Consider the following 26210-nt stretch of genomic DNA (forward strand, 5'->3'; position numbering starts at 1 on the left):
CGGCATTAAGTTCGGCAATAATATAAAGCGATTAAGGTTTTTTTGTTTGATTTTTATAAATAATAAAAAAATTAATTTCAACAACATATTAACATAAAAACGAAATGCTTCTAAACTAAACATATAGTTTAAGCTTGCGGTTTTAATTTGTTACTCCCGCAAAGTTTAGGCAAACAAACATTGGACTGTGATGCTGCATTGCCAAAATTGGCATTCTGTATAAAAACAACAACAGCTCAATATGACTTCTCTTGGCATTTTATAAGAAAGTCAACCTATCAACCTTTTTCAAAATGCTAGCAGCGGCATTTCAGATGGTGGTCCGCAATCAACATATTTGCTTTAATACTAAACAATAAGATTTAGCTAAATGTTTAAGGTAATTTTTTTTTAAAACTTGAGAAACCGTGGTGTAGTTGTTAGAGTGTTGGTTTCAGAATTAAGAGGTCTGAAGTTTGATGACCACTGCAGCGTTATTAGCGACATTTGTAATGAAACCGGCGTTCAGTTTCATTTTAAATGCTCTTCCTTCATACTTTAATGACAAAATCATTAGAACTTCTTGGATCAACTTGATAAAAAAAAAAGATTCTAGTTGCGTTAAGCGTATAAAATATTTTCTAATTTCAAAACCTTCATAGAAAGGAAAATAAATATAAATAATATAAAAAATTATATTTTTTAAATGTTTATAACAAAATCAATTTCAGTAAATTTATTTACTGTCTTTTGCATTGAATAGTCGAATACTGCCTCTTGCCTCGAATAGTCGAATACTCTAATGGCAGCTGCTTGTATTAGGCGAAACTTTTATCAAAATTCTTTTTCTCCTATAAGAAAATAGAAAATAAATTTAGTTATAACACGCACACACGCAAACACACACATACATACATACATACATACATACATACATACATACATACATACATACATACATACATACATACATACATACATACATACATACATACATACATACATACATACATACATACATACATACATACATACATACATACATACTCACTCTCACACACACACACACACACACACACACACACACACACACACACACACACACAAACACACACACACACACACAGCGATGGTGTTGATAGCGTCTTAAAAACGCAACCAAGGATGAACAGTTACTACTTATTTTTTTTGGACATTCTAATATTAACTTTTTTATGTATTTAATATATTCAATAAAAACATTTGCGTTTTATGATAATAAGATTGTACAATATAAGAATATATATACAGAAGAAATGTAGCTTATTTTAGACGTTTAAAACAACGACCAGCTAAATTGACGTTTAAAATAACGACCAGTTTGGTCTCTTAAATCAACTAGATTATTATCATTTTATTTTATTATCATGCTGAGGAGGTAGCTGTGCAAAAAGAACTCAAACTTTAAAAAAATTGCAAAGTCTAGAGTAAATATTTTTATGAAAAACATTTATTAATATAACCAAGAAGGTATAATAGAATGGAGGGAAAACGGAAGAAAAAATCGTATAAAATCGTAGTATAGTCTTTGTTTTAGCGGCAAGTCAAAATGGCGCCTTTGCATTGAAAAAGGAAATTTTTGAAATGTAGTTTGAAAGCTTCGCTGTAATCAAAATGGAATACTCTCGTAAAAGTTGACTGGATAAGTTTATAACAACTGTTCCAAGTATCAACTAGTAATCATAACAAAAGTTATGATCTACGTAAAGTAATCGTTTTTTGAATACCTCCATATTAGTTATAAATATCAAAGTTTTAGACAATCTCTACTACTTGGTTAAACCTTATCTTTTGCTTCCCCGTTTAGCTATAGGTTTGTAGTATAAATACTACAACACAAATTAAAATCCTCTCAAGGATTTTAATTTGTGTTGTAGTATTTATGCTGGATTTAAAAGTATATTGCTATATTCTAAATATAGAAATATAAAAGAACTTTTTGTAAATCCGACAAAAATACTGCCAATTCTTATTTAGACATTTATTAATTCAATTCTAATCTAGAAATTTATTTTCAGTCGTTTAAAAGTCACAACAAAAAATAAATCTAAAAATTGCGAATTTTCAAACTTCCACCTTTTATTTGCAATGCTTCAATTGTTTATGACGTTATGACATGAAACAATATCGTTGGATAATTTTTGTTAAAAGTTAAATGTGATCGGTTAACTTTAAATTAAAATAACTACGCGGCGTTCGAAAGAAAACTACACAAAAAATTAGATTTATGGTTTTGATTGTAAAAACAATAAATAAAAATAGGTTTATGCTTAATATTAATATAAAATCGTATGCATCAGAAAATCTATCAGAAAAAATCAGAAAAATATCAGAAAAAATAGTTAACATTTTATCTAGTAAGTTATATCAATAATGTCAACAAGTAAAGGTTGTTTTGCCCACTAAAATATTAGCGAATCTGGCGCCAGTGGGAAACTGTAGTTACTCTCAATTTCTTCAATGAACATGGTGGAATACCAAAAAAAAAAATGCTAAAAGAAATGTTGAAAATTTTGAATGTAAAAAGGTAACTTTGAAATAAATCTAAAGGTATATTTGAAAAGAAAACATCAAATGAAATGTTGAAAAATAAACTTCAAATTCAAAGAAACTTTGTCGGAGTAAAACCTCATAGAACTGAGAAAATTATATCTGATAATAGCAAAAAAAAACTAAAATTGTATTTATCTATTGTATTCATTTATTGTATTTATCTATTTAGAGCCTTCCCGAGGAAGGATGAGGCGTAGTGCAGTAAAAATTTTGAATGAAATACGAAGAATGCATCTTATTGACGCAAAATTTATATATTAAATTTTAAATAATTTAAGCAAACTTTAAAACAAAAAAAACGTTTAAAAAAATTTACAGCATTAATGTATATACTTGTGAAACTAATACCTTTATAGATACGTGTTTGTCACAATCCAGGCAAAAGTTTATTTACCGAGCGAGTTTAACACGTGTTTTTTGAGGTTTTTATGTCAAATGTGTTTCAATCACTGGTTTAACATTCTTTACGAAAACTTAGTATAATACAATACTACGTTTCCGTAACAGTGAAACCATTAATATTCTAACTGGTATTTTTGGTAAATTTTAATAGTTAATTTCACGGAATGTAAACCATTTTTGACACGTATTACTTATTTTGTTTTAGAAAGTTTTAAACACCCAACAGAAACCAAGCGTATTATTTTCTGAGTAGAGCCATTTGGTATGGTACTATTTTCTGAGTAAGCGTACTATTTTCTGAGTAGAGCCATTTGGTATGGTGCATAATCCAACAAAAATTGAATAATTTTTCATCTTGATCTAGAGAAGCATGAAAAAATTAACGCTAAATTAAACTTTTCTTCCATTAAAAGCAGCTACAGAGTAGCTCTCGATGTTGAGTATATTTTTCTACATGTTTAAATCTATTTCATGAAGGCTTAAGTTTAGAATAAAACCTTCATACAGCTCAACAAATTTTAATTTATCCTATTATTTTATATATATATATAAAAGATATTTATTAAAATATATTAAAATATTGTCAATATTTAAACTTTGTTTAAATTATTTAAACTTAACTTACTTTTTTTGCAATGGGTATCTAAAATGTCAAATTGGGTTTAATTTTACACTTTGCCGCATTTGTAACTATTATCATTTTTTTGCAGTTTTTTACACACTCTTTTCTATTTTTACAAAAAAATAATCTTGAATAATAAAACAAAAAATTTTAACGTCCAGCAATAAATACAGTTTCCAAAAAAATATATCTACTGATCACGCGTATTTTAAATTTACACAAAGTATTTGAATCATTAAAAACTAATAGTTTACTCTGAGTCTTTTCATTGATCTGGCAAATACTTTTAATGTTGTGTTACTTGGTACGCTAATAAAAAGAGTTATAACAAAATAGGGATGGGTTTTGTCACTCGCCAAGGAGGGGGTTAAAAAGGTCTTTAAAAAAAAAGTCCGCATATTTTAATTTGTAAGTAACTTTCTTTTTTAATTTTTTGTACTTTAGTGTAATAACCAAGTTCATATACATATAATTACGTATAATAGTCAATTTCATTCGTCAGTATAATATTCCAAGTCTGTATAATAGTCAATTAACAAATAAATATTTCTGTAAAAAGTCCCAAAGAGAGGGGGGGAGGGCTACTGCACATGCTCCACTTCTACCCCCCCCCCCTATAAATCCGCCACTTTAATGAAAAATATTCAGGAGTTCATATTGATTAATTGCTTACGTCAAAACACCATATTGTTAACCTATGCAGTAAAGCTTCAAATAGTATAGGTATTTTATACAAAGCAAAATTCGTTCATAAAAAAATAAATTTAGTTTCATTGTTATACTTTTTATTAAAAAAAGCAAAAACAACAACATTAAGAATGTAAAAAAACAACAACTAAAAAATTTTCAAATATTGTCAAACCTTTTAGCACCCCTTTCCCCACCCCCCACCTTCCCTCTCTCTATTTGCTGACATCATTTATGGATGACCACTTAGGTAAAAAAGTGTAATATAGTTGGAAAAAGAACGAAATTAAAATACGTCATTTTTCAAGAAAAAAAAATCTATTCATTAATTCAGAACGTCATAAGCAATTAAACATTGCAAACAAGAGTTAAAAGTTTAGAAAAATTGAATATTTCAGTGCTAAAAGTACTTAAGTCACAAAAGTGATGCGTGAGAAAATCTACTATGATCAGAAATATAACAGTTTTAAATACGAACTTAAAATGGCTGATCTATGATTTAAATAAGGATTTAAAATGAATGATCTTTTTTTTTCTTGTAAAAAAATGAAAAACTCAAGAGATTTAGAAATAATTTTTAAAGTTTATTTTTTTATAAATGTAGAAAATTTTTTTAAGCATGGACATGATCTCTTGTTGCAGTAAATCAGTCAGTGCTTAAACTTATTTTTTAGTAAGACTTGGGCCCACGCCCTATACTCAATGAACTCTTTAAATGCCATCTTCTTCACAGTAAACTTCCCAGTAATTTTTTATAAAAGTGTTAATCAGATCAATTACTTCATCAGCTTTATAATATCTCTCTACTTTTCTCAGTTTTCACCATATAATTTCAAAACCATGGCAATAGACATCAACGAACGTCTGCTAACAGGAAACACCAAATTTATTCTAAAAAAGGTGTGGTTTTTGTAGAATCGTCAAATTTTACTGAGATAAGCTAACTTCATAATTAGTTACTAAATTTGAAGACATCTTTGTATTGTAACAGACCACAATTTTAACGACTGGTCAATTATATTTTTGTTTTTTTGTGTTTTGCAGTTTTTTGCGATAACTTCTTCTGCAAAGGCATTACAAAGACCAAAAAAAAAAAGACCAAAAGAGCCAAAGCAGGGCGAAATACTATAAGTCACTAGTTTGTGTAACAATAAGACTCTTTGTAACAGAACAGTTTTTATTAATACTTTTTATTTGCTTTAAAAATACCATGATGTTTTATAATTTCGTACTTTTATGTTGCATATTTTTTATTAATTTTTTTTATACTCATTAAAGACTGATAATAAAAACAACATAATTAATTAAGGGTTAAAACTCAGATACTTTAATCTGAACTTCAAGCTCCTAATTAATTATGTTGTAAAAATAACTCCAAGTATGTTACATAATATTACAGGGCATCCGTTTTTTGCTCATAGGCTCAAAAATCTAGAACTTGATTGTCATTGTTAGACTTTAGATACAAACTTAGCTATTGGTGACATTTCCCTCCCCCTTAAGAAGGCCATTTTTAACATATAGTCGGTTAAGGAATATAGTCGGCATTTAATATTGTTAATAAAATAAAAAGTATTTTTAAAGTTTTAGCTAATTATGTTTTTTATGCTAATTATGTCTTGTTGGACCGGAAAGTCCGGTGTTTTTTTAACACTGATGAAATAATTAGCAACATATGCCCTTCATATAATGATTCTAATATTCCTAATCTTACTGCTAGTATAGATATTAACGCATTCTCTATTTTACACTTAAATATTAGGAGCTTTCAAAAAAAGAGACCTGGTGTCGAGATAAACAAGCTGAAAAAGATTCAAATTTTTAACTACAAAACTATTCATCAAGTCAGAAATTCTGAGACAATAGGTAGAGGAGTATGTATTTTTATCTACAACTCTTTAAATTTTAAACCGCTAACCGAATTTAGTGTAATTAGTAATGATTGTGAATTATTAACGATCGAAGTTATAAATAAAATCACTAAAAACGTCATTGTACATGTTGTGTACAGACCTCCATCTGGTAATAACAAATTTTTTGAAAAACACTTTAAAAAATTGATTAAAAACAAAGTTTTATGTGGCAAACGTGTCTTATTTTTAATTATGATGTGCTTCATGACGACACAAATAAAAATGTAAAAAATGTTATGAACATCATATTTCAAAATGGATTCATTCCAACAATAAATAAACCAACCCGATTTACTAGAAATTGCTCAACCTCAATTGATCAAATAAAATTAATGAATATAAAAATAGCAAAATAAAAACTGGAATAATATCTGATATATCGGATTATTTCCAAATATTTATAATTGCTCTTAAAGGTGTCAAACACACCCCTCAACCCTCAACACACCCCTCAAAAAAATTACAAATCGAATATATAATGACATTTTTATGGAACTTTTTAATGATTCTCTATTTTTTTTAAAACTGGGACGAATTTTTACAAATTCAAATCGCAGATACTGCTTATAACAGTTTTCTTCGGATATTCAAAAAACACTATGATAAAGCTTTCCCGGTGGAAATTATTAAATCTAAAATTATAAAAACTAAAACATTTATAAACCCTTGGATTACACCAGGAGTAATAAAATCATCAACAACAAAAAAATATGATTGTATGAAGTATTTCTAAAAAAAGAACATTTGAAAATGAATGAAGGTATAAAAAATATAAAGGTCACTTCGAATCAATTATAAAACTTTCAAAGAAATTATACTATTCAAATAAAATAATAAAATTCAAAGACGATACTCAAAAAACGTGGCAAGTCATTCAGGAAGTAGTTGGAAAAAAAAAACGCTTAAGATAAATGGTTTTCCAAAAAAACTAAATTATCATCATCAAGATATTACAAAAGAATCTATGATTTCTAAAACATTTAATGAGGTGTTTGTCAATGAAGGTTTAAATTTAGCGTCAAAATTAAAACACAGTGAGTTTAACAAGGAGAAATACTTGATTCCTAGCAAATCAATTAATGAAAATGCCGAGTTAACTGAAAAAGAGTTATTAGATGCTGTGCGTTTATTAAAATTAAACATAGCACAAGGATTTGATAATGTTAGCAGTAATGTTGTAATTAAAAAAAAATTCTTTTGCATATATTTAATCTTTCGTTTGAACAAGGAATCTTTTCAAAAAAACTTAAAATTGCAAGGTAATACCAGTTTTTGAACCTGGAAATGATACTAATATTTCTAACTATTGACCTATTTCCATTCTTCCTTGCGTCTCGAAAATACTAGAACACATTATGTATAAACTATACACAATTTTAGAAAAAAATAATATTTTTTATAACAATAAACTTGGCTTCAAAACAGGACACTCCACTGATCATGCAATTCTTCATCTCATTCATATTATTTTTCAAGGTTTTGACAAAAACAAGTTCACTTTAGGAGTTTTTATAGTTTTCATAGATTTTAATAAGGCGTTCGAATCTCTTTATCATAGTATTTTAATTAAAAAAACTAGAAAACTGCGGAATTAAAAGTATAAACGCAGCTTGGTTTAAAAGCTACTTATCTAATAGAAAACAATATATTTCATTCGGCAATGAAAAAACTAACAATATGACAATTACTTGCGGCGATCCTCAAGGATCTATATTAGGACCACTTATTTTTAATCTTCATAAATGATTTAAGCAAAGTCTCTAATATTCTAGATTCTATCTTATGACACAAATTTATTTTATTCTCATAGTGATATAACAACAGTATTTAAAATGGTCAACTTCTAAAACTAACCGAATGGTTAAATATGAATATAATTTCAACTAATTTAACTAAAACTAAGTACACTATTTTTCATCGCCTTCATAAACAAGATAAAATCCTTCTTGCACTTCCAAAACTTATTATTGGAGAATACATCGTAAACAGAGAATGTTTAATGAAATTTCTCGGTGTAATTCTAGATGAAAACATAAATTGGAATGACTACCTAAACATGATCGAAAATAAAATTTCTAAAAATGTATGATTACTCTATAAAGAAAAACCATACTTAGATCAATCATGTTTGAAATACATATATTACTAGTTTATTCATTCCTATCTTAATTTTGCAAACATTGCTTAATGCAGCACCAATAAAACTAAAAGACAAAAAAGCTAATTAGCAAACAAAAATATGCAATTAGATTATTATCAAATGCACACTCTCACATTTAAGACCATTGTTTAACAGTCTAGAAATTTGTGCCAAATAAATATATATCGTCTTCTAACTTTTATAAATAAAACTAATAATAATACACACCAAATAACTTCAAATCATTATTTAATAAAATTCAACAAAAATACATGACTAAGGGTGGAATGCAAGAAGCGAACTTGAGTCAAGTTCGACTTTACATTGTAACCAATAGCGGCAGAGTATTTTTTGAAGGGAAAACCCATACTCTGCTGCTTTTGGTTACAATGTAAAGTTCAAGTCGAACTTGATTCAAGTTCGCTTCTTGCATTCCACCCTAAATATTCAAGTAACAACTTTGTTCAACTTAAAACTATATATGAGTCCACCAACTTCTCAATAACTATGAGAGGACCTAATGGATGGAATAAGATAATTAGTAATTAAGTAAAAACACTTACAACTCTTGAACAATTTAAATTAAAACGATAACTATTATTTTTAAACAATGAACAAACAGAGAATTGTTTTTAAAACTATCTATAAAAATATTATATTTGAAAATTTTCTATTATTATATACTTTATTTGTTTGGAAAGATATAAAGTCTTTAATTATATACATTATAGTTGATTATGTTATAAAAAAGTAATTACAAAGATTTACAGCATTTATAGATTTTAATAATGATAATTTAAATTTTTTCTTAAATGAGAGAGTGAGAAAAAAAAGTAATCTTCTTTGAATTTGAGTTTTTCTTATTTTCAATGTTAATTTTTTTAAACTTCTTTTTGATGAATAAATATCTTTGATTGTAAATTTATATGTATATATATATATATATATATATATATATATATATATATATATATATATATATATATATATATATATATATATATATATATATATAATATATATATATATATATATATATATATATATATATATATATATAATATATATATATATATAGACCGTAAGTTAACCTTTAAGTTATTGTGATTAAATTACTTCCTGAACTTTTATTAAAAATAACTTTGAAAGACTTTATTAAACTGTTTTGTATTCTATATAAATTCTTTGAAACATTTTGTTTTTTTTTTCTCATTTTTAATTTTTAATGTTACAAGGTATTTATATAAATGTCAAGAAAAAACAAGAACTTGGTGATAAGAAAAATCTGTCTTCTTCTCGTCCTTGCCATCTTTATATATATATTATAAAACACAGAACTTCTCCATAGGCTTTCTTCTTACGGTGTTTCCGGTAACATCTTTAAGATTATTGAATCTTTTCTTTCCAATCGTAGTATGAAAGTTGTCCTCGATGGACAGCACTCTTCTTCTTATTCTGTATCTTCAGGGGTTTGTCAAGATTCTATCCTTGGCCCTATACTCTTTTTAATTTACATAAACGATCTTCCAGATATTCAGACATCTAAGATGGCATTGTTTGCTGATGATACTACCATTTATTCTTGTCATGATAAGAAGCCAACACTCTCTGATTGCTCGGAGGGGACATTTGAACTTGAAAAGGATATCACTTCTGCTACAACATGGGGCTCACGGTGGCTGGTAAACTTTAATTCAGATAAAACTCAATTTTTTTCAATTAATCGTTATCGCAATAATTTAGATCTTCCTATATTTATGAGTCATCTACCCTTCATCTCCTAGAACTAACTCTTACTTCCGATCTTTCTTGGAAATCATATACCAAATCAGTTGCAAAATTAGCATCTGCTAAGGTTGCATCTCTTTATCGAGCTCGTCACTTTATTACTTCGAATTCTATTCTCTATCTCCATAAATCTCAAATCCGGCCTTGTATGGAATACTGTTGTCATATCTGGGGCGGATCTTGTAATGATGCCTTTTCTCTTTTAGACAAGGTGCAAAAACGCATTGTAAACTTAGTTGGACCTGCTCTTGCAGCCAACCTTCAACCATTATCACATCGTCGTAATGTTGCTTCCTAAGTGATCCAAAAACTCTTATTCGTCAAGTTTTTTGCCTCAAACATCAGTTCTTTGAAACTCGCTTCTTTCATCTTGTTTTCTTGATTCATATAATTTGCAATCCTTTAAGTTGTCTGTCAATTGTTATCTTCATCTTTTCTCTTCCAGTAACTTTCAACTTTAATTAGTGGTTGCTTGCAGCCTTGTTGGTAGCGAAGATAAAAAAAAACAAAAAACTAGTGAATATTTGTACGGCTGAAAAAATGAATGAAAAAATAAAGAAAGGGTTGAAAATTGTTAAGATTAGACTTTTTATCGTCAATACCAGCTTGCCAATAAACTAATAAAATTGTGTATGGGTTTAGAATTGCATCCCTTCCCTACTCTATAATTTTATGCTGTTGTAGAGTTTTTAAATTAATGGGTTAAACTTCGCGGAAATTTTAAACCGTTTAAACTTTCCTCCCAGTGTAATTATAAGGTTAAAGTGAGGCTACAGAGGTTTGAGCTTATTATTGTACAGCGGTTGTTACTAATGTTATCAGGAAACGTAGTTCACCTTTACCGACTAAGTTCTATCTTTAGAACACTTTTTTAAACACCATTTATTAGTTGTTTTATAATAAACAAGAGTATGTTACCTTTAGTTGCAAGGGATAGCTTACATCAAATTATAAAAACTAGTAGCCATGATGCCATTTTGAGATATATTTTAAATAGTATCTAAGCTATATTTTAACGATATAGTCAATAAATAAATATATTTTATCAATGAAATTTAGAAAAAGAAAAAGATATTCACCCAATTTTGAAATCCCGATGTGAAGTCAGTTTCAAGTATCAAATACCTTTGAAATAGAAAGTGTTCTTACGTTTTCATCATTACTTTTTTGAAAACTCTTTGTATGTTTTTTTATAAAATATTCGAATCTTTTATTTTCTGAATAAGATTTCTTTTCAAAACTCTTTTTTTCTTTTCTCTCTTTTTCGATATTTGATATTTTAAATTTTCTAAAATTTTCGTTTATATGTTCTTCTTTAACTTCCTTTGTTGTTCGACATCTTATTTTTTTTGTAGACAAACTCTCTTCACCGTTGCTTTTTATTTCTACTTTCACATCTTTTTTTTTTTTACTATTATATTTTACATTATATTTATTCGATTCGATGATTTTCTTATTATTATCTAATGTCATAGTACTTTCGTCGTTTGTCACAGCTGTCTCTTTAAGGAATGATTTACCAAGAAGTTTATTTTCTTCATGCGTAGAAACACACTCTAGTTTGTTAAGTGTCAAATGAACACTCTGCGTAATATTTTCATTCGATTGCATCTGCTGCTTTGAAATATTTTTTTTGTAACTTTTGTTATTACGAGTGAAACTACCGTGATGTTCGCTTTCTTCTTCGCAAGTGCTTAACGAAACTAAAAATAAATTTTCTTCTATTAGTTTTTAGTTATGTAGTTTTAAAATTAGATTTGATAGTTGCTTCTTTTTCTAAATTAAATTTAACATAAAAATGATGGAACTTTGTAAACTTAACTGAAAAATGATATTTAAATGAAAAATGATTAAATAAAGATGGATCCAAGAAACTTTCCAATGTACACCAGAAACCTGCGTCTATTTGAGAATCTAATGTTGTTGTTTTTTTGTTGTTGTTTTGTTTGTCTTGTTGTTTAATATAAAATGAATTATCAAAAATTTACAAATTAGTTTTATAAATAATGGACAAAAAAAAAACATTAAGCTTAAAATTTTTACTATCTATTTGATTTCTTATTAATTAGTCGTCTAATTTTAGTTTATATAAATATGTAGGGGAGAATAAGTTACTGGCGAACGATAACGCAAATTATAGACAACCGTTTTAATTTGCGTTACCGTATAGGTGTATAAAACTTGTCATATTTATAACTTACCATTTATTCTAATTAATCATTCACAAACTTTGAAAAACTGTTTTTATAAATCTTATTATAAAATAAAAATTTAGGGTAAAAAAGACTCTTTGTTACTCGGAATCATCCTGCGCCTGGAGTAATTCGGAACACGATTTGGTGAAATAACAAACACTGTTGGGTAAATAGAATTCTAATTGTAATAGTTAACTGCAAATATCACTGAAAAAACCTCGAGATGTTATGTTTTTTGAGCGTATCATGATTTTTTTATTGGAAATAAGGGGTCGTCCATAAAACACGTGCGCTTTTATATTGATCCTATTCCCCCCTCTACACTGCATTTTGATATATTTTTTTTTGAGTACCCTCCCCCTCCCTAAAAGCACCTACGCTTTTAACCTACCTTCCCAAGATTTTATGATATTTTTTTAATTTAGTGTAACCTTAATTTTATAAATGACCCATTCCCCCCCCCCCCCATCTCATAAACGCCCATTGCAGATCCCTTCTCCCCCATCCGAGCGTACGTACTTTATCGACGATCCCTAATAAATAACACTTGTTTTATTCATCACCTCAGGTTCTCTTTTTTTCTTTGGCACATAATCAACTTCAAATGAATTAAAATTTAATCCCTTCTTACTTTACTTTTTTACTGTTTTTTTACTCTACTCTCTAAAAAAACTTTTTTTGGAAAAAATTTGTAATTAGTTCTCATTGGGGGCCTACGATAAAGCGCGAATTTTAATTTTAACAGTGAATCTGTTATAAACTTGTATAAGTGCGAAATGACGTAAGAGCCACCTGACGTAAGTGCGAACTTGTGTATGTGCTAATTGCCATAAGTGCAAAACTTTTGCAAAAACTTGCACAAGTGCACCAATAAGAACATCCAAACATTGGCAATAAATGTCGATCTTTATGCCAGTTCACATTTATACAAAATCTTTCGGTGCACTAAAAAAATTTTATGCAAATTCTTTTAGTACACATACGAAAGTTTGCAAATGTCAATTTATAACTAGTATTTATGGAGATTTTTAATTCGCACTTTCATCAATTTTTTCAAAATCTTTCGGGGCTATTATGCCAATTTGCACTTATGCAAACTTGCACTTATGTCAGTTTTTGCAACTACTTTTTAAATTCTTTCGTCGCATTTATGTTAATTTGCTCTTACGCTAGTTCACACTTATGCCACTTTTTGCAACTGTTTTTGTACCCATGACAGTTCGCAGTTATTAAATGCACACTTATTCAGCATCCCGTTTCATTGTTATCCAATATTTTAAAAGTCGGGTTGTCTAAGGTTGGTTGGTTTAGTACTTGAGTTAAATTAATTAAGCCAGTAAATAAACAAAATAAATAAATAAAAAGAGCCACTGGATTCATAAAACAACGTTGTACATTCTATATTATATATATATAAATATATATATATATATATATATATATATATATATATATATATATATAATATATATATATATATATATATATATATATATATATATATATATATATATATATATATATATATATATATATATATATATATATATATATATATATATATATATATGTATATATACACACACACAATACATAAAGGAATCATTCACGCCAATGTACCCATGCAATGACACTTTACTTACCAGCGGTAACAGAACTATCGGAATCATTTGCCATTTTTGTTTCTTTACCGTAACTTCTTAACAATGTAGGTGTACTTTCACTATCTTCAGTTACTTTTTTGAGCTCCTCCTGAAACTTTATCAGTTTTTCTCGTTTTTTTGACATCAGCCGCTGTTTTTCATTTTCTTCAAGTTCCGATGGTAATCGAGATCGGTTTGTTGCCCCAAATTTTTCAGCATCTGGCGTCAAATCTTCTGACAGTGACGAAATTGTTTCTGTTCTAACATTTCTTTTTCTAGTAACGCTGTCAATGCGTGTCCATGGATCTTTTTCTATTAAATTAAATATGATATACTTAATTTAGTTTTTTTAGATAAACTACGGAAGCAAAATTCGGCAAATTATTTTTTATAAAATCTGTTATTTAATATATAAATAAAACTTTCAGTTAATAAATGTCAAAATAATTGTTAGTTTACTTTTTTATATATATATATATATATATATAATATGGTATATCAAAGAAAAAACTTTGTATAAAATAAGAGCTTTTACCCTCTGGATTTATATATCCCTTTTTTGCGCAACATTTTCGAAATAAAGATACCACTCCATTTCGGTAGGGCTTGCATAAAGTAGCATATGCAATAGGATTTAACATAGAGTTTAGCACTGCCACTCTCATTGCAAACAAATCTAATTTTTCTAATTGATTCTTTGCGCCCAGAAGAGCAGAAAGGACAACAATCTATTTATAAACTTTGCTGTATTTATAAACAAAAGCAATACAAATGATAGTTGTAGTTATATTTTTAAAATAAAGAAAACAAATAGGTAATAATACAGCAACAAATTATGAAATAAATCTTACAAGAAATGGAAGCCATGTAAACGAAAATATGACCATTAGAACAACAGTTAAATATGAAAACATTTTTTCTGTTTTTAAGTTCCATTTGGCTTTTCTTTTAATTTTATTTGCCATTTTTCGATGACGTTGTATAAGGTTTCTTATTTTATAAAAGACAATCACATATGAGATTAATACCACAATATTCATACTGAAGCCATAAACCACTATAAAAAGGGAGTATGCAATCGTACCACTAGAGTGATTGGAGTAGTCAAAGTGGCAATAAGCACCTTTAAAATATGAAACTATTCTACCTAGCCCAAGTAGTGGTAGAGCTGAATGCAATCCAGTAAAAGCAAATGCAGTTAACACAGATAAGTTAACATTTTTCTCGGTTACATAATTTCTATGTGTAAAAGGTTTAACAATAGCTAAATATCTCTCAAACGCCATAAAAGTTAGAATAAGCATTGATCCAGAATTTGTTGTAAATGCAATCCAGCCGTAAAAATTACACAAATCACTATCTGAAATAAATATTTAAATTTGTCTAAAAAAAACATTCACCAATAATTAATAGCTAAAATCAGTAATATAAAATAATTTTTCCTATAATCAGTTAATTATACAATGATATTCATTAAATTTTTTTTTTTTTTAAATAATTAAACGTTTATCGTAATTGAACGCATAAGTCTAAGGTAAGGTTTCAGGGAAAAAAGCCCAAGCTAAAGTTTCAGGGTAAAAAAACCTAAAATACAGACATACTGTAGTCACCTCAGCAAACTAATTTTTTTATAGATTAGAATTTTTATTATTTAAATTAAAAAGGTTTTATTGAATTTAAATCATAAAAATTTAAGATTGTATGTTTGAAATTATTAGCAAATATATTAATCAAACAGGGTAATTAAAAAAGTTTACGAAAAAAAGATATAAAAATATTCGTTCAAGTTTTACTGAAATTCGAAAACATTTTTTAAATTTTAAGCTTTTTTAAACGTTAAACCAACTTTAAATCAAATAGTTTTTGAAAGTAATATTAATTGATAATAATTAAGATGGAAGTTTAAATGCATTAAAATACTTTGGAACTAAACTCTTTACCTTTTGCGTTAAAAACAAACAAACAAAAAACCTACCTTAAATCTGTACTTAAAAAAAAATTAAAAATTTAAAGCGTATACATGTTAGATGTTTGACCTTAAACTAAAGACGCGTTGACATAAAATTTTAACTCATTAAAATTAATTTAAATATTAACAAATTCAAAATTTAAAACGTCAAAAATAACTACAAAAATCCAATTTTTTATAAACTTTAAGGGTGGAATGCAAGAAGCGAACTTAAGTCAAGTTCGACTAGAACTTTACATTGTAACCAATAGCGCCAGAGTATGGGTTTTCCCCTCAAAAAATACTCTGCCGCTATTGGTTACAATGTAAAGTTTAAGTCGAACTTGATCATGTTTGCTTCTTGCATTCCACCCTAAGTTACTAGAATAGAGTATCACTTTCAAAAATGGAGTATCACATGCACGAATGAAGTATTTTTTTTAAATTTACTTAATTTTTAAATTTTTAAATAAAAAAAGTATTTTCAATCAAATGTTGTATCATGATTTAAAACCAGGAAAGCAGGTTTAACTAATATATGAACTGCAGAAAAACAACTAGCCCTTAAAATTCAAAAAGTCACCTTTTAGAACAAATCAGTTTTAAATGGGTAGACACTCCATGAAATCTTAAAACAAACATCTGCCATCATTTTTATTGACACGGCCACAGCTTGATTTTTACTTTTACTGCAGACACGTCCAGAACTTGTTCTTCTTTTGCTGTAAACAATAGTTCTAAAGTACTTTTGACTCTTGAAACACCATTGAACAGTGGGACAAAATAATGTGGTACATTAAAAACAAAACTTCAAATAAAGTTAAAACTTTGAACTTTTTTGGTGACAACTTTGCTATTCAAAACAAAAACCACACCTATGGTAGACTTATAATGGCTCTTTGTTAAACTAAGAAGTTTGACAAAATAAATTTTATGATTTCTGTTAGCAGACATTCGTTTATGCCTAATGACCATGATTTCAACTAACGAAAGAGAGATATAATTAAACTGATGAAGTTAATGATCTGATTAACAGTTCTCTTAAAAATTCCTGGGAAGTTTGCTTGGAAGAAAATATCATTTTAAGATTTCAATGACTATGCGGCTTAAGTTTTACTAGAGAACAAGAAAACTACTTTACTAGAAAACTACTCAAAAATTGTGGATATAAAAATAACTTTTGTTTATATTCTAGAAGAAAGGCTTTTATTTTGGAATACAATAACGTCATGGCCCTTAACTTTTGTGTCCATTCAACAAAATCAAGCAACTGATTAAATGAAGTTCAGGGGTAGTACTGTGCATCATATTATGATATTAAAACAACAAAGTAGCATTGTTTCAATATTGTTGCACAAATAATGTATTTTTCATGCTTTTAGCAGGTCTTTTTCATTTTTAAATCTCGTTTACTGCAAATCATGTCCATGATCAAAATCATGTCAATGAGATTCTAGAGATCATGTCCATGTTTAAAAAAATTTTCAACACTTATAACAAAATAAACATTCAAAATTTTGTTTAAATATTTTAGACCTGTGCTAACCCTTGAAAAGCTTTTAAAAAATTGGCAAACCTAAGTTTGAAAAAAAAGCGGGACAAAACACTTTTTTGTCTTTCCTATAAAACTAGGATTTGTGGACTTGTTGCCTTTCTGCAGTTAGCAGTTCATTTGCTTTTGAAAAAAATTGATTTAAATTGTTTATCTTTAATAACGATTTTGATAACAATTATATCTAATTTAAATAAAATGTTTATTAGTTTATTTCAAACCAAGTGGTCAATAATTTTAATAAATATTCAAGCATCCGTACAAATATTTCAAGTATAAAAAATAAAATGTATATCTTTTAACTAAAAATTATCAATGATGATGTGGGCACCTGAATACTGACCATCATTGATACTCGTGCATATCTGTTACTCAAGAAAAATTAAAACTATTGTACTTAAATTTTTTCCAGCAAAATTTGTTTGTGGTTTAACTTTTTTAATTGACCGTAAAGTCGATTCCCCTGTATTTTTTGGAAATTTGTTGAAAAATACTGTGAGTATGCACAAAGAGCATTAAAAACTTTTAATTTGTTCTAACTTTATGTAAACATGAAAAAAATATAAATTAAAAATACTAAGAAATTTTTAAATTCTTTCTTCTATTGCATCCAGCTTGAAACCAACTCGAATTATATAGTCATTCGTTTTGGCCCACGGTGTTTTGAATCCTTTTAGACAAAAAATAGTTGATCAAAATATCTTGAAAGATAGCTTCGTTTTTGCTCGCGTCATTTCAATCAAGTACTTTTTATTTTATTTTTCAGCTAGTTTTTTGCAGGTATTTTAACAAACTTATGAAATTCCGTACCCATTCTTCCGTTTGTACCCAATACTAAAGTTGTCATGCTGCCGTATTTATTTTTACGCACTTGTTCACCATGCTCCTTTTTTTTATTTTGTTTTTTGAAAATCCAGATTGTAGTATCCAGATTTTTGTAAATTTTTGGAATTGACATGCGTAACTCTTACGTTAAAAAATGCAGTCTGTCCATTTTTAAAAAAAACCGTTTGTTTTAATATCCAAACGGATTTGGTTATTTTTATTTGCTGTACGGAAATAAAAATTTTCATTATCAAGAGGTACGAGGTGCGGTTCTATTTGAATATTTATGCACACTGTTAAGAAATATAGTAAACAAATTTCTTTTATTATTGTGGCGTTTTGAAATAAAGCCACCTTTTTTACATGAGTTACATTAAATGGTTCTCCGCGTTCACAATTGTGAGGAATATCTTTTAAATCAAAATTTTACCGTAAGCATAGTGCATATATAAGCATCTCAAAATTATTCATTGTTTAAAACAAAACCTTGCTTTTCTTGCGGTAAGGCGTTTAACCATGTATTTGCACATTCGCTTCTTGTTAGCTGTATATTTCGTAACATAGACTTTGCTGGATTGAATCAACTGCGGCTATTTTTCCGGTTCGATGCTTTAGTCTGTCGCTTAATTATATTTTTATGAGATCTTTTACCACTTTTTGTTTACAAAACTCTGTTAAATTTTTTGCACGTGATTTTTTGTTCATTTTATAGGTGATAAAAACTGTTAATTCATCAATTAGTAAGGTATACCAAATCCCATCTATCAAGTGTAGTTAATGTAAAAAGTTTCTTAATGTTATTCTAAAAAGCCGTGTCGGTTCCAAATAACGTTGGCAACAAAAAATCACCAACCATTTCATATATGGGTGCTAAGTATTAATCAAAATTCGGAGTAGTTCTTGGAAAATATGTATACTTTGATCAAAATCTTTTTGTGAAAGATATAAAGGAGCATCTCTGATACTTTACAACTGTGGTTGCGTCTCTGATATTTTACCAAATTGTTTTAACTCATTTAACCATTGTGTTTTAACTCATTAAAAAAAAAAAATTTACTTTTTTTAAGGTGCTCTAAGAAGTCCTAACGGTCTTATCACAGAGCACCGCGGATGAGCATTTAATTGAAAGCTCACGCCTCCTTCCTTACCGATGTCGCAAAACTTGCAAAGAGGCGGGGTTAGAACCACGGATCCTTTATTTCTGGGACAAGTGTACTATCACTGCGTCACAGCTTCTTTTTTTTGAGAAGCAATTACTGAAACCAGATATTGCATATCTTTTGTAATTATGTTGACCGATTTACCAAAAAATATACCGACGTTCTCTGCTAATAATGAGGATTTTACTATTATTAAGCATTTTCAAAGCGTTAAAATGCAAGTTTTGTTTAGTGACAATTAGTAGCAGCCGTCAAAAGTAGCTAGCCGATGGCTTGTCACTATTAACATGTCGTAATGTTATCAACTTGCCATTTATAGCGGCTGCCATAATATGTCTGGTATGTAACTAATGAGCGAAATCCAATCAACCGCTAAGTGTCCATATAGGTCACAAATTATATTGATATGTCAAATATTACTTTTTTACTCTTTTCTTCTTATTTTTTTTTTTTTTTTTTTTTTTTTGTACAAATAAATTTTTTAGAGTTGTTTTAATTTGTGAAGAGATTTATTTAGAAACACATTCTAAAATATTTTAGTCCGAAAGTATGAAAAAGTCTTCTTAGTTTTTGTACTTCTTAAATGATTGGTCCGTATTTTTCTTTAATATCTTTTAAACTCAATTACTTTCTAATTTAATTAATATTTTTCCCTGTATCTTGGTCCGTGGCGGTGGATTATGATGCTAATTAGTGGGTTGAACTTGTCTTCTGCGGATATTGGTATATGGCCTCCGTATGGCAATCAGCTGGAGACTGTTAATTTAATCAATAATAAATTCAATAATTTAATAATTTTTTATGATCATTTAGAAATTCAATTTATTTCCTAATAAAATATCTTTAAAAAATCTTGTTCTTTAAATCTAATTCTTTAATATAAACGCTACTCTAATTTATAAACTAAATATTACTTTAAATTTATATCTTTTCAATTTCAGAAACTGTTTATTAATTTATTAGAAGAGATACCTGGAACATTAATAAAATCATTAATCGAATCGACATCATTAATGTGGTCAATGATATCATCAATGAAATAAATGATGTCATGAATGAAATCAATGATGTCATAAATGAAATCAATGATGTCTTCCATGAAATCAATGATGTCATCAATGAAATCGATGATGCTATTAATGAAATAGGAAAATCCGAAAAAAAAAGTGATCCTAATTTACCCAGCAAACATTCTATAGCAGAGATTCTGTGGACCTATACAGACATTTTGAGTGGTCCACTCATTGGTTACTTAGTGGACCATTAGTGGTTGCCATAGCTAGCAATGTGACTATTAACTAGTCGATGACTAGCCACTATCAACATGTCGGAAAGTTACCGGCTGGCCATTTATAGCGGCTGCCACTAATGTTCCACTAAGTAATCAATGAGCAAAACTCCAATGAACCGCTCAAAAAATGCCTGTATAGGTCCACTGCAAATCCACTAAAAAAATGTTTGCTTGGATAACGTGCAAACCAAGTTCAATTTTAAACGCTGAATTATTTGACCACTGTTAAAAAAAAAGTTGGAACCATTGACAAAATCGATTATATCATTGATGAAATCAATACATTGATGAAATTAATGATGTTTTTAACGAAATTGATTATGTCGTCAATGAAATGGATGTCAGTGAAAATATCATAAATAAAATCGGTGACATCATTGATAAAATTGATGGTATCATAGGTACCAATAATACTGTTAATGAAATTGATGATATCATTGATGAAATAGATAGCGTCATCAATGAAACGGAAAATACTTGTTAAATGTTATAAAATATAATAAAAATATATATTATAAATTCAAGAAATCTTTTGGATATTGCACATCCTTGAGTTTAGTTTAAATCTATTAACGCAGCGATATGTGAATCTGTCGAATAAAATTAAACAAAAAAAGTTTATATAGCATAAAGTTAACACTTCTCAAAAATAATATAAAATTAACTTACTATTCAATTAAATACTGCGGACCTTATCTGTGGAAAAAATTCCAAGATATTGTCAACAAAAACAAGACTGCATTAGAGCAATTTAAACGATTTCTACTGTTCAGGGATCTTAATTTTTCCGACTTTAACTGTTTCTTTCAAAGTAAGCTCGATCATATAAAAAACAGATTTATTTTTATCAATGAAATTTAAGTGATGATTTTAAAAATACCTCTAGTAATTATGTTAATTATAAAATTTTATTTTATTATAATTTATTTTTTTATTCAAAAATTTTTGTTTATATATTTCTTAAACATTTTAGCAATTGTAAGTATTTTAACACGACTTAATTATTTGTTATTTTAAATTTCTCATGTCATTTCTAGTTTATTTTTATATACATATTTGTATGTTACTGTTATGTAGAAATATTTTTGTATGGGGCTTGGCGATAAGACAAAATGTTTCTTATTCTCGCTTCAGCCAATAATTTATATAAATATATATGCAAAATAAACATTCTTTAACGGTAATATATATATATATATATATATATATATATATATATATATATATATATATATATATATATATATATATAAAGTGGTTAAATAATTTTATAAAAGGGACGTTAAAAAAGGGAATACCCTCCTCCTAATATTGGCTACTGCCAACGAGTGCTTTTATTTTTAATGTAATCAATTATTAAAATGGCTGCCAAGAGTTATGATTTGTTAAAGTAATTTTCGCTAAATATCTTGTCACAATTTTAATTACTTAACTATTTACATCATTTTTCAATCTAACTTTTAACAAAAATTAATATTAACTTTTATTAAAGCAGAAAATCGAACGATTTATAACAATAAAATTATAAAAATAAACTGTCAAGTTTGTTTTTATAATTTTTTTTTTTTTTTTGGGGATTAAATTGGATTAAGTTGACCTTCTTTAATTAAAAGATAATCTTATTTAATGATGGTGCAAACTTAAAAAGAGAAAGCAATAATATATGGATTTTGTATTACTCCATTGGTGTAACTGACGTCTATTGCATAAGCATAACCTACTTATGTACTGTGCATAAAACCGCATAAATGTGAGCATTTGAATAAAGTATGGCCTAAAAACTTTTCAGCCAATTTTTTCAAAATTTATTCATTTAGTTCACTTGTTTTTATTTATCAATTTGAATGCTTAAATATGAACATATGAACAAAATGTGACAAAATAAATTTTAATGGTAAAAATTTTTTTACAATATTTGGTAAAGTCTTTAATAATGATTAGATAAAGTCTTTAAAAAATTTAAATATCTTTTAAATAATCGAAAGTTTAAACAATTGATAAAAAATTGTCAAATAATTAGCTTGTAAACTTTTTGGAAAAGATATTACGCTTCAAAAATCACTAATCCAGAATTCCTGTGGACGTTTTGCATCCGTTGGAGATCCGTAAGTCGTGCATTATCTGTGCAAAAAATGAATTTGAATAACTTATGTTTTGTAATAAAAAAACTGTTTTTTAAAATAAAAAAAGGTTAAACATTTTTTGCTCCATTTATGGTTTTAATTTTTTTTAATCGAATTTATCCTTTTTCATTTTTGTTGTTGTTGTTGTTGTTCCTAACATTACAATTAAAGTAACCTTGGTACACAGTTCCATTGGAGAAAAATTGTGAAAAGAATAATTATCCAAGTTTCATCATCAAAACACAAGACGCAATTTAAACTTTATGAATAAAAGCAATTAGAATAAAAAATAATCGTTAACTCAAAAAAATATTTTCAAACAAATATTTGCATTTTTATAAAACTTACATTTGATAAAAATCTCATAAAAGTTTGAAAACTCCTCCTCTATTTATTTTATTTGTGGATTTTTTTAAATTTTTTTGGTTTAAATGTTGACATTATCAAAACGTGGACACACCTGCGCTCTTTTACTCCCACTTTCTAAAGAGTTCTATGTTTACTCTATGAGTCTGCGTATCACAGTTCTTTTATTACTTATAAATAACATACATCAGGTTAGATTTTTAGTTCTCGCATATGCCTACATACCAGAATTTCAACCTTGGGTGAATATTTTATTACTTTTAAATAACATACATCAGGTTAGATTTTTAACTCTTGCAAATGCCTACATACCAGAATTTCTACCTTGGGTGAATAAACTAAATAATTATTATTCTGGCAAGTTAGAAAGATATGCATTTTGAAATATTTATGTCTTAACTCTTTCCGTATATTAAGTACAAGATAATCGATAAGAAGATTTAACACAGTTTTCAGCAAAATTTTCTATGACAAATAGGAACTAAGCACCGCCTAATTATTATTAAAAATATAAGCAAAAAGACGCCAATGAGTATAATTTTTTTATTATATAGTATAAATTATTATATATATATATATATATATATATATATATATATATATATATATATATATATATATATATATATATATATATATATATATATATATATATATATATGTATATATATATATATATATATATATATATAAATTAGTAAAAACACTTATCTAGGTTAAAAACACTTATCAGTAGGTTCATCAGGAAGAAAGTTTCTTCCTGATGAACCGGCTGATGGTGAAACACAGTGTTGAAGTAATCAAAAGTTAGATAAGTGTTTTTAGTAATTTATTATTGCTCTGTTCTTTTAGAACATATATATATATATATATATATATATATATATATATATATATATATGTGTGTGTGTGTGTGTGTGAGTGTGTGTGTGTGTGTGTGTGTGTGTGTGTGTGTGTGTGTGTGTGTGTGTGTGTGTGTGTGTGTGTGTGGGCAATTCGCGAGAATGGCGATCGTAACATTCGACACTCTTTAAGCTATACAAAAATGTACCGAAAATGGTAATGGCTTGAAACTTTCCAGAAATGTGAAATACTATCATATAATTTTGTATATAAAATTACAGCATTAAAGTCTTTGACTTTTTTCAAAAATCAAATCTAAACGGTCAGAACGCTTACTTTTTACCACTTCTAAACAAATCAATTTTGTCAGACTAAATGTAGCGAACGAAAAAAAGAATAAATGGGAATTAATAACCATGTGTATTATGTTTAAAAAATGCACTATAACATTATCAAAGTTCTCAATTATGGTTTTACGATACGATTTTGAACGCTTCACAACAGGACTGTAAATAAGCGTCAAAACACGTTTGTACAACCCTTACATCTTTAAAACCATGCTATGCTATGATGAAATGATTTTTTTTAAACTTTTTTGCTTAAAAGTACTTTTAAATAGTTTATCATGTGTTTTCATTTACTTTTTTATTTTTCCTCTTTCTCGCGGTATTGCCCATATATGCATACATACAAATATACATACATATACTTAAAAAGTCAATTAAGTACTTTACTTACCGTTAATAAGATGCCACTCTGATAGATAAATATACACTGTTATCGGTACAGGCACTAAACCTTTACAAAAATCTGATAGTGCTAACGCTAACACGTATATATCGATTGCTTTTTTATGCTTTAGTCTCCAAATAACAATTATGGCTAGCAAGTTTAAAAGTATAATAAACACATTTATAGCAAGCAAACTTCCCCCAAGAGCGTTGTCGTGTATACCAAACGCTTCTCGACTATTCGACGATTCGTTCATATTTTGCTCTTTACGTTGATGCAAAATAAAACTTGCATTTTAAATCTTAACTTATTTGTTTGAGTATCTTGTGTTCTGGAAAATAAAATTTAAAAGATTTAAAGTAGTTAATTTTGTATTTTTTCAAACAATTCTATTGTTTTACAGTACTACTGTACATTTTTAATTCAACTGTATTACTATGTTTTTGCAAAAGCATTATCATCGAAACAAACCCTAAATACGATACGTAAAAAAATAAATATATTTAAACTATTTCTACAACATTAAAGAAACTTGCCGTGTAATTGTAGTAAGTTATCTATTTTATATTATTTAAAAGTGCCAAGTAAATCATCAAGCTGTTGTTGGCGCGCAAACAATGATTAGAACAAAAATTCTTTTCTTAAATTTGTTTACATTTGAATATAATTAACTAAATGTGTTGAAATAAATATAGCAATTCCATAAGAATAAATATTACAATAACTATAAATGATATACTATCGAGTAACAGTTGAATGAACTATCGAATAACAGTTAGACTCGACAATAAAACTGTACTTGTTGAAACATATTTTTCAGTTTTCAGCTTAAAGACTTTAGTAAATGTTTTCATTAGAATGTCTTACAAGATAATCAAACAATAACAAAACTATTTGTAAATAGCAAACAGATGGTTGCAAAATCTTTTCCTTTTTGATGAAGGTTACTTATTTTTATTGACAATAGACTTTGCCAATGAAAAAAAAGGTTTATTTAAAGATTTCTTCTGTTAATTGTTTATTTTTGTATTTTTTGTTTTGTTTTTGCTAAATATCCTGTGTTTTTAATTGTTTGTTTTTTTGTTTATAACGGTGTTTCTAGCGATTTCAGTTTCAGGTAATCAATAACTCGTCAACATTGTTTACCGCCGAATCTTCACGAAGTACGGATAAGCGTTTTTTTCGGAAATCGTCATAGGTTTCAAGCGTAGACGGAAGACGAAATCGTCCATTCTCAAATTCTGATGTTGATGCATTTTGCAAGGAAAGCTCCGAATCATTTATCTTATCCGTTTCTTGTTCATTTTTATCAAGTAGCGTTCTCCTACGCCTTTTAGCTGTGCTTCTGCGCTTCCATGGATCTATAAAGATTAATTATAAATTTAGAATTTTAAAAATAAAATTTAAAA

The 26210-nt window shown here is 27.6% G+C and overlaps 2 protein-coding genes across 6 annotated transcripts in view; both read right to left on the reverse strand.

The window, feature by feature from the left end:
• Positions 1-595: 595 nt before the first annotated feature.
• Positions 596-25478, reverse strand: LOC100204807 (prostaglandin E2 receptor EP3 subtype). Its single transcript, XM_065809995.1, has 7 exons — positions 25338-25478; positions 24808-25132; positions 14813-15321; positions 14497-14689; positions 13962-14273; positions 11203-11826; positions 596-830 (listed from the first exon to the last, which is right to left on the reverse strand). Exons 2-6 carry the CDS (start codon positions 25055-25057, stop codon positions 11234-11236), a joined length of 1857 nt encoding a protein of 618 aa, XP_065666067.1. The 5' UTR covers positions 25058-25132; positions 25338-25478; the 3' UTR covers positions 596-830; positions 11203-11233.
• The window catches only part of LOC100213026 (beta-2 adrenergic receptor), a 30853-nt gene continuing 30077 nt past the window's right edge, over positions 25435-26210 (reverse strand). For all 5 annotated transcript variants that reach the window (XM_065809998.1, XM_065810000.1, XM_065809997.1 and 2 more), the window contains exon 5: positions 25435-26162. In XM_065809998.1, coding sequence (XP_065666070.1) covers positions 25915-26162 — 248 coding nt within the window. In that variant the 3' untranslated portion in view covers positions 25435-25914. The remainder of the gene's footprint in view (positions 26163-26210) is intronic.

Source organism: Hydra vulgaris, chromosome 11, assembly GCF_038396675.1.
Source record: "Hydra vulgaris chromosome 11, alternate assembly HydraT2T_AEP".
NCBI classification, from domain to species: Eukaryota; Metazoa; Cnidaria; class Hydrozoa; order Anthoathecata; family Hydridae; genus Hydra; species Hydra vulgaris.

Bases quoted from the DNA above. Each gene is read 5' to 3' on its own strand.
- LOC100204807 (XM_065809995.1), bottom strand. From the start codon at position 25,057: ATGAACGAATCGTCGAATAGTCGAGAAGCGTTTGGTATACACGACAAC. The intron at 15,322-24,807 runs GTAAGTAAAGTA...TATTTATTTCAG, and splicing joins AGAGTGGCATCTTATTAACG to ATAGTGATTTGTGTAATTTT. The intron at 14,274-14,496 runs GTAAAAGCTCTT...TTAATTTAATAG, and splicing joins GGGATATATAAATCCAGAGG to AAAAAGATCCATGGACACGC.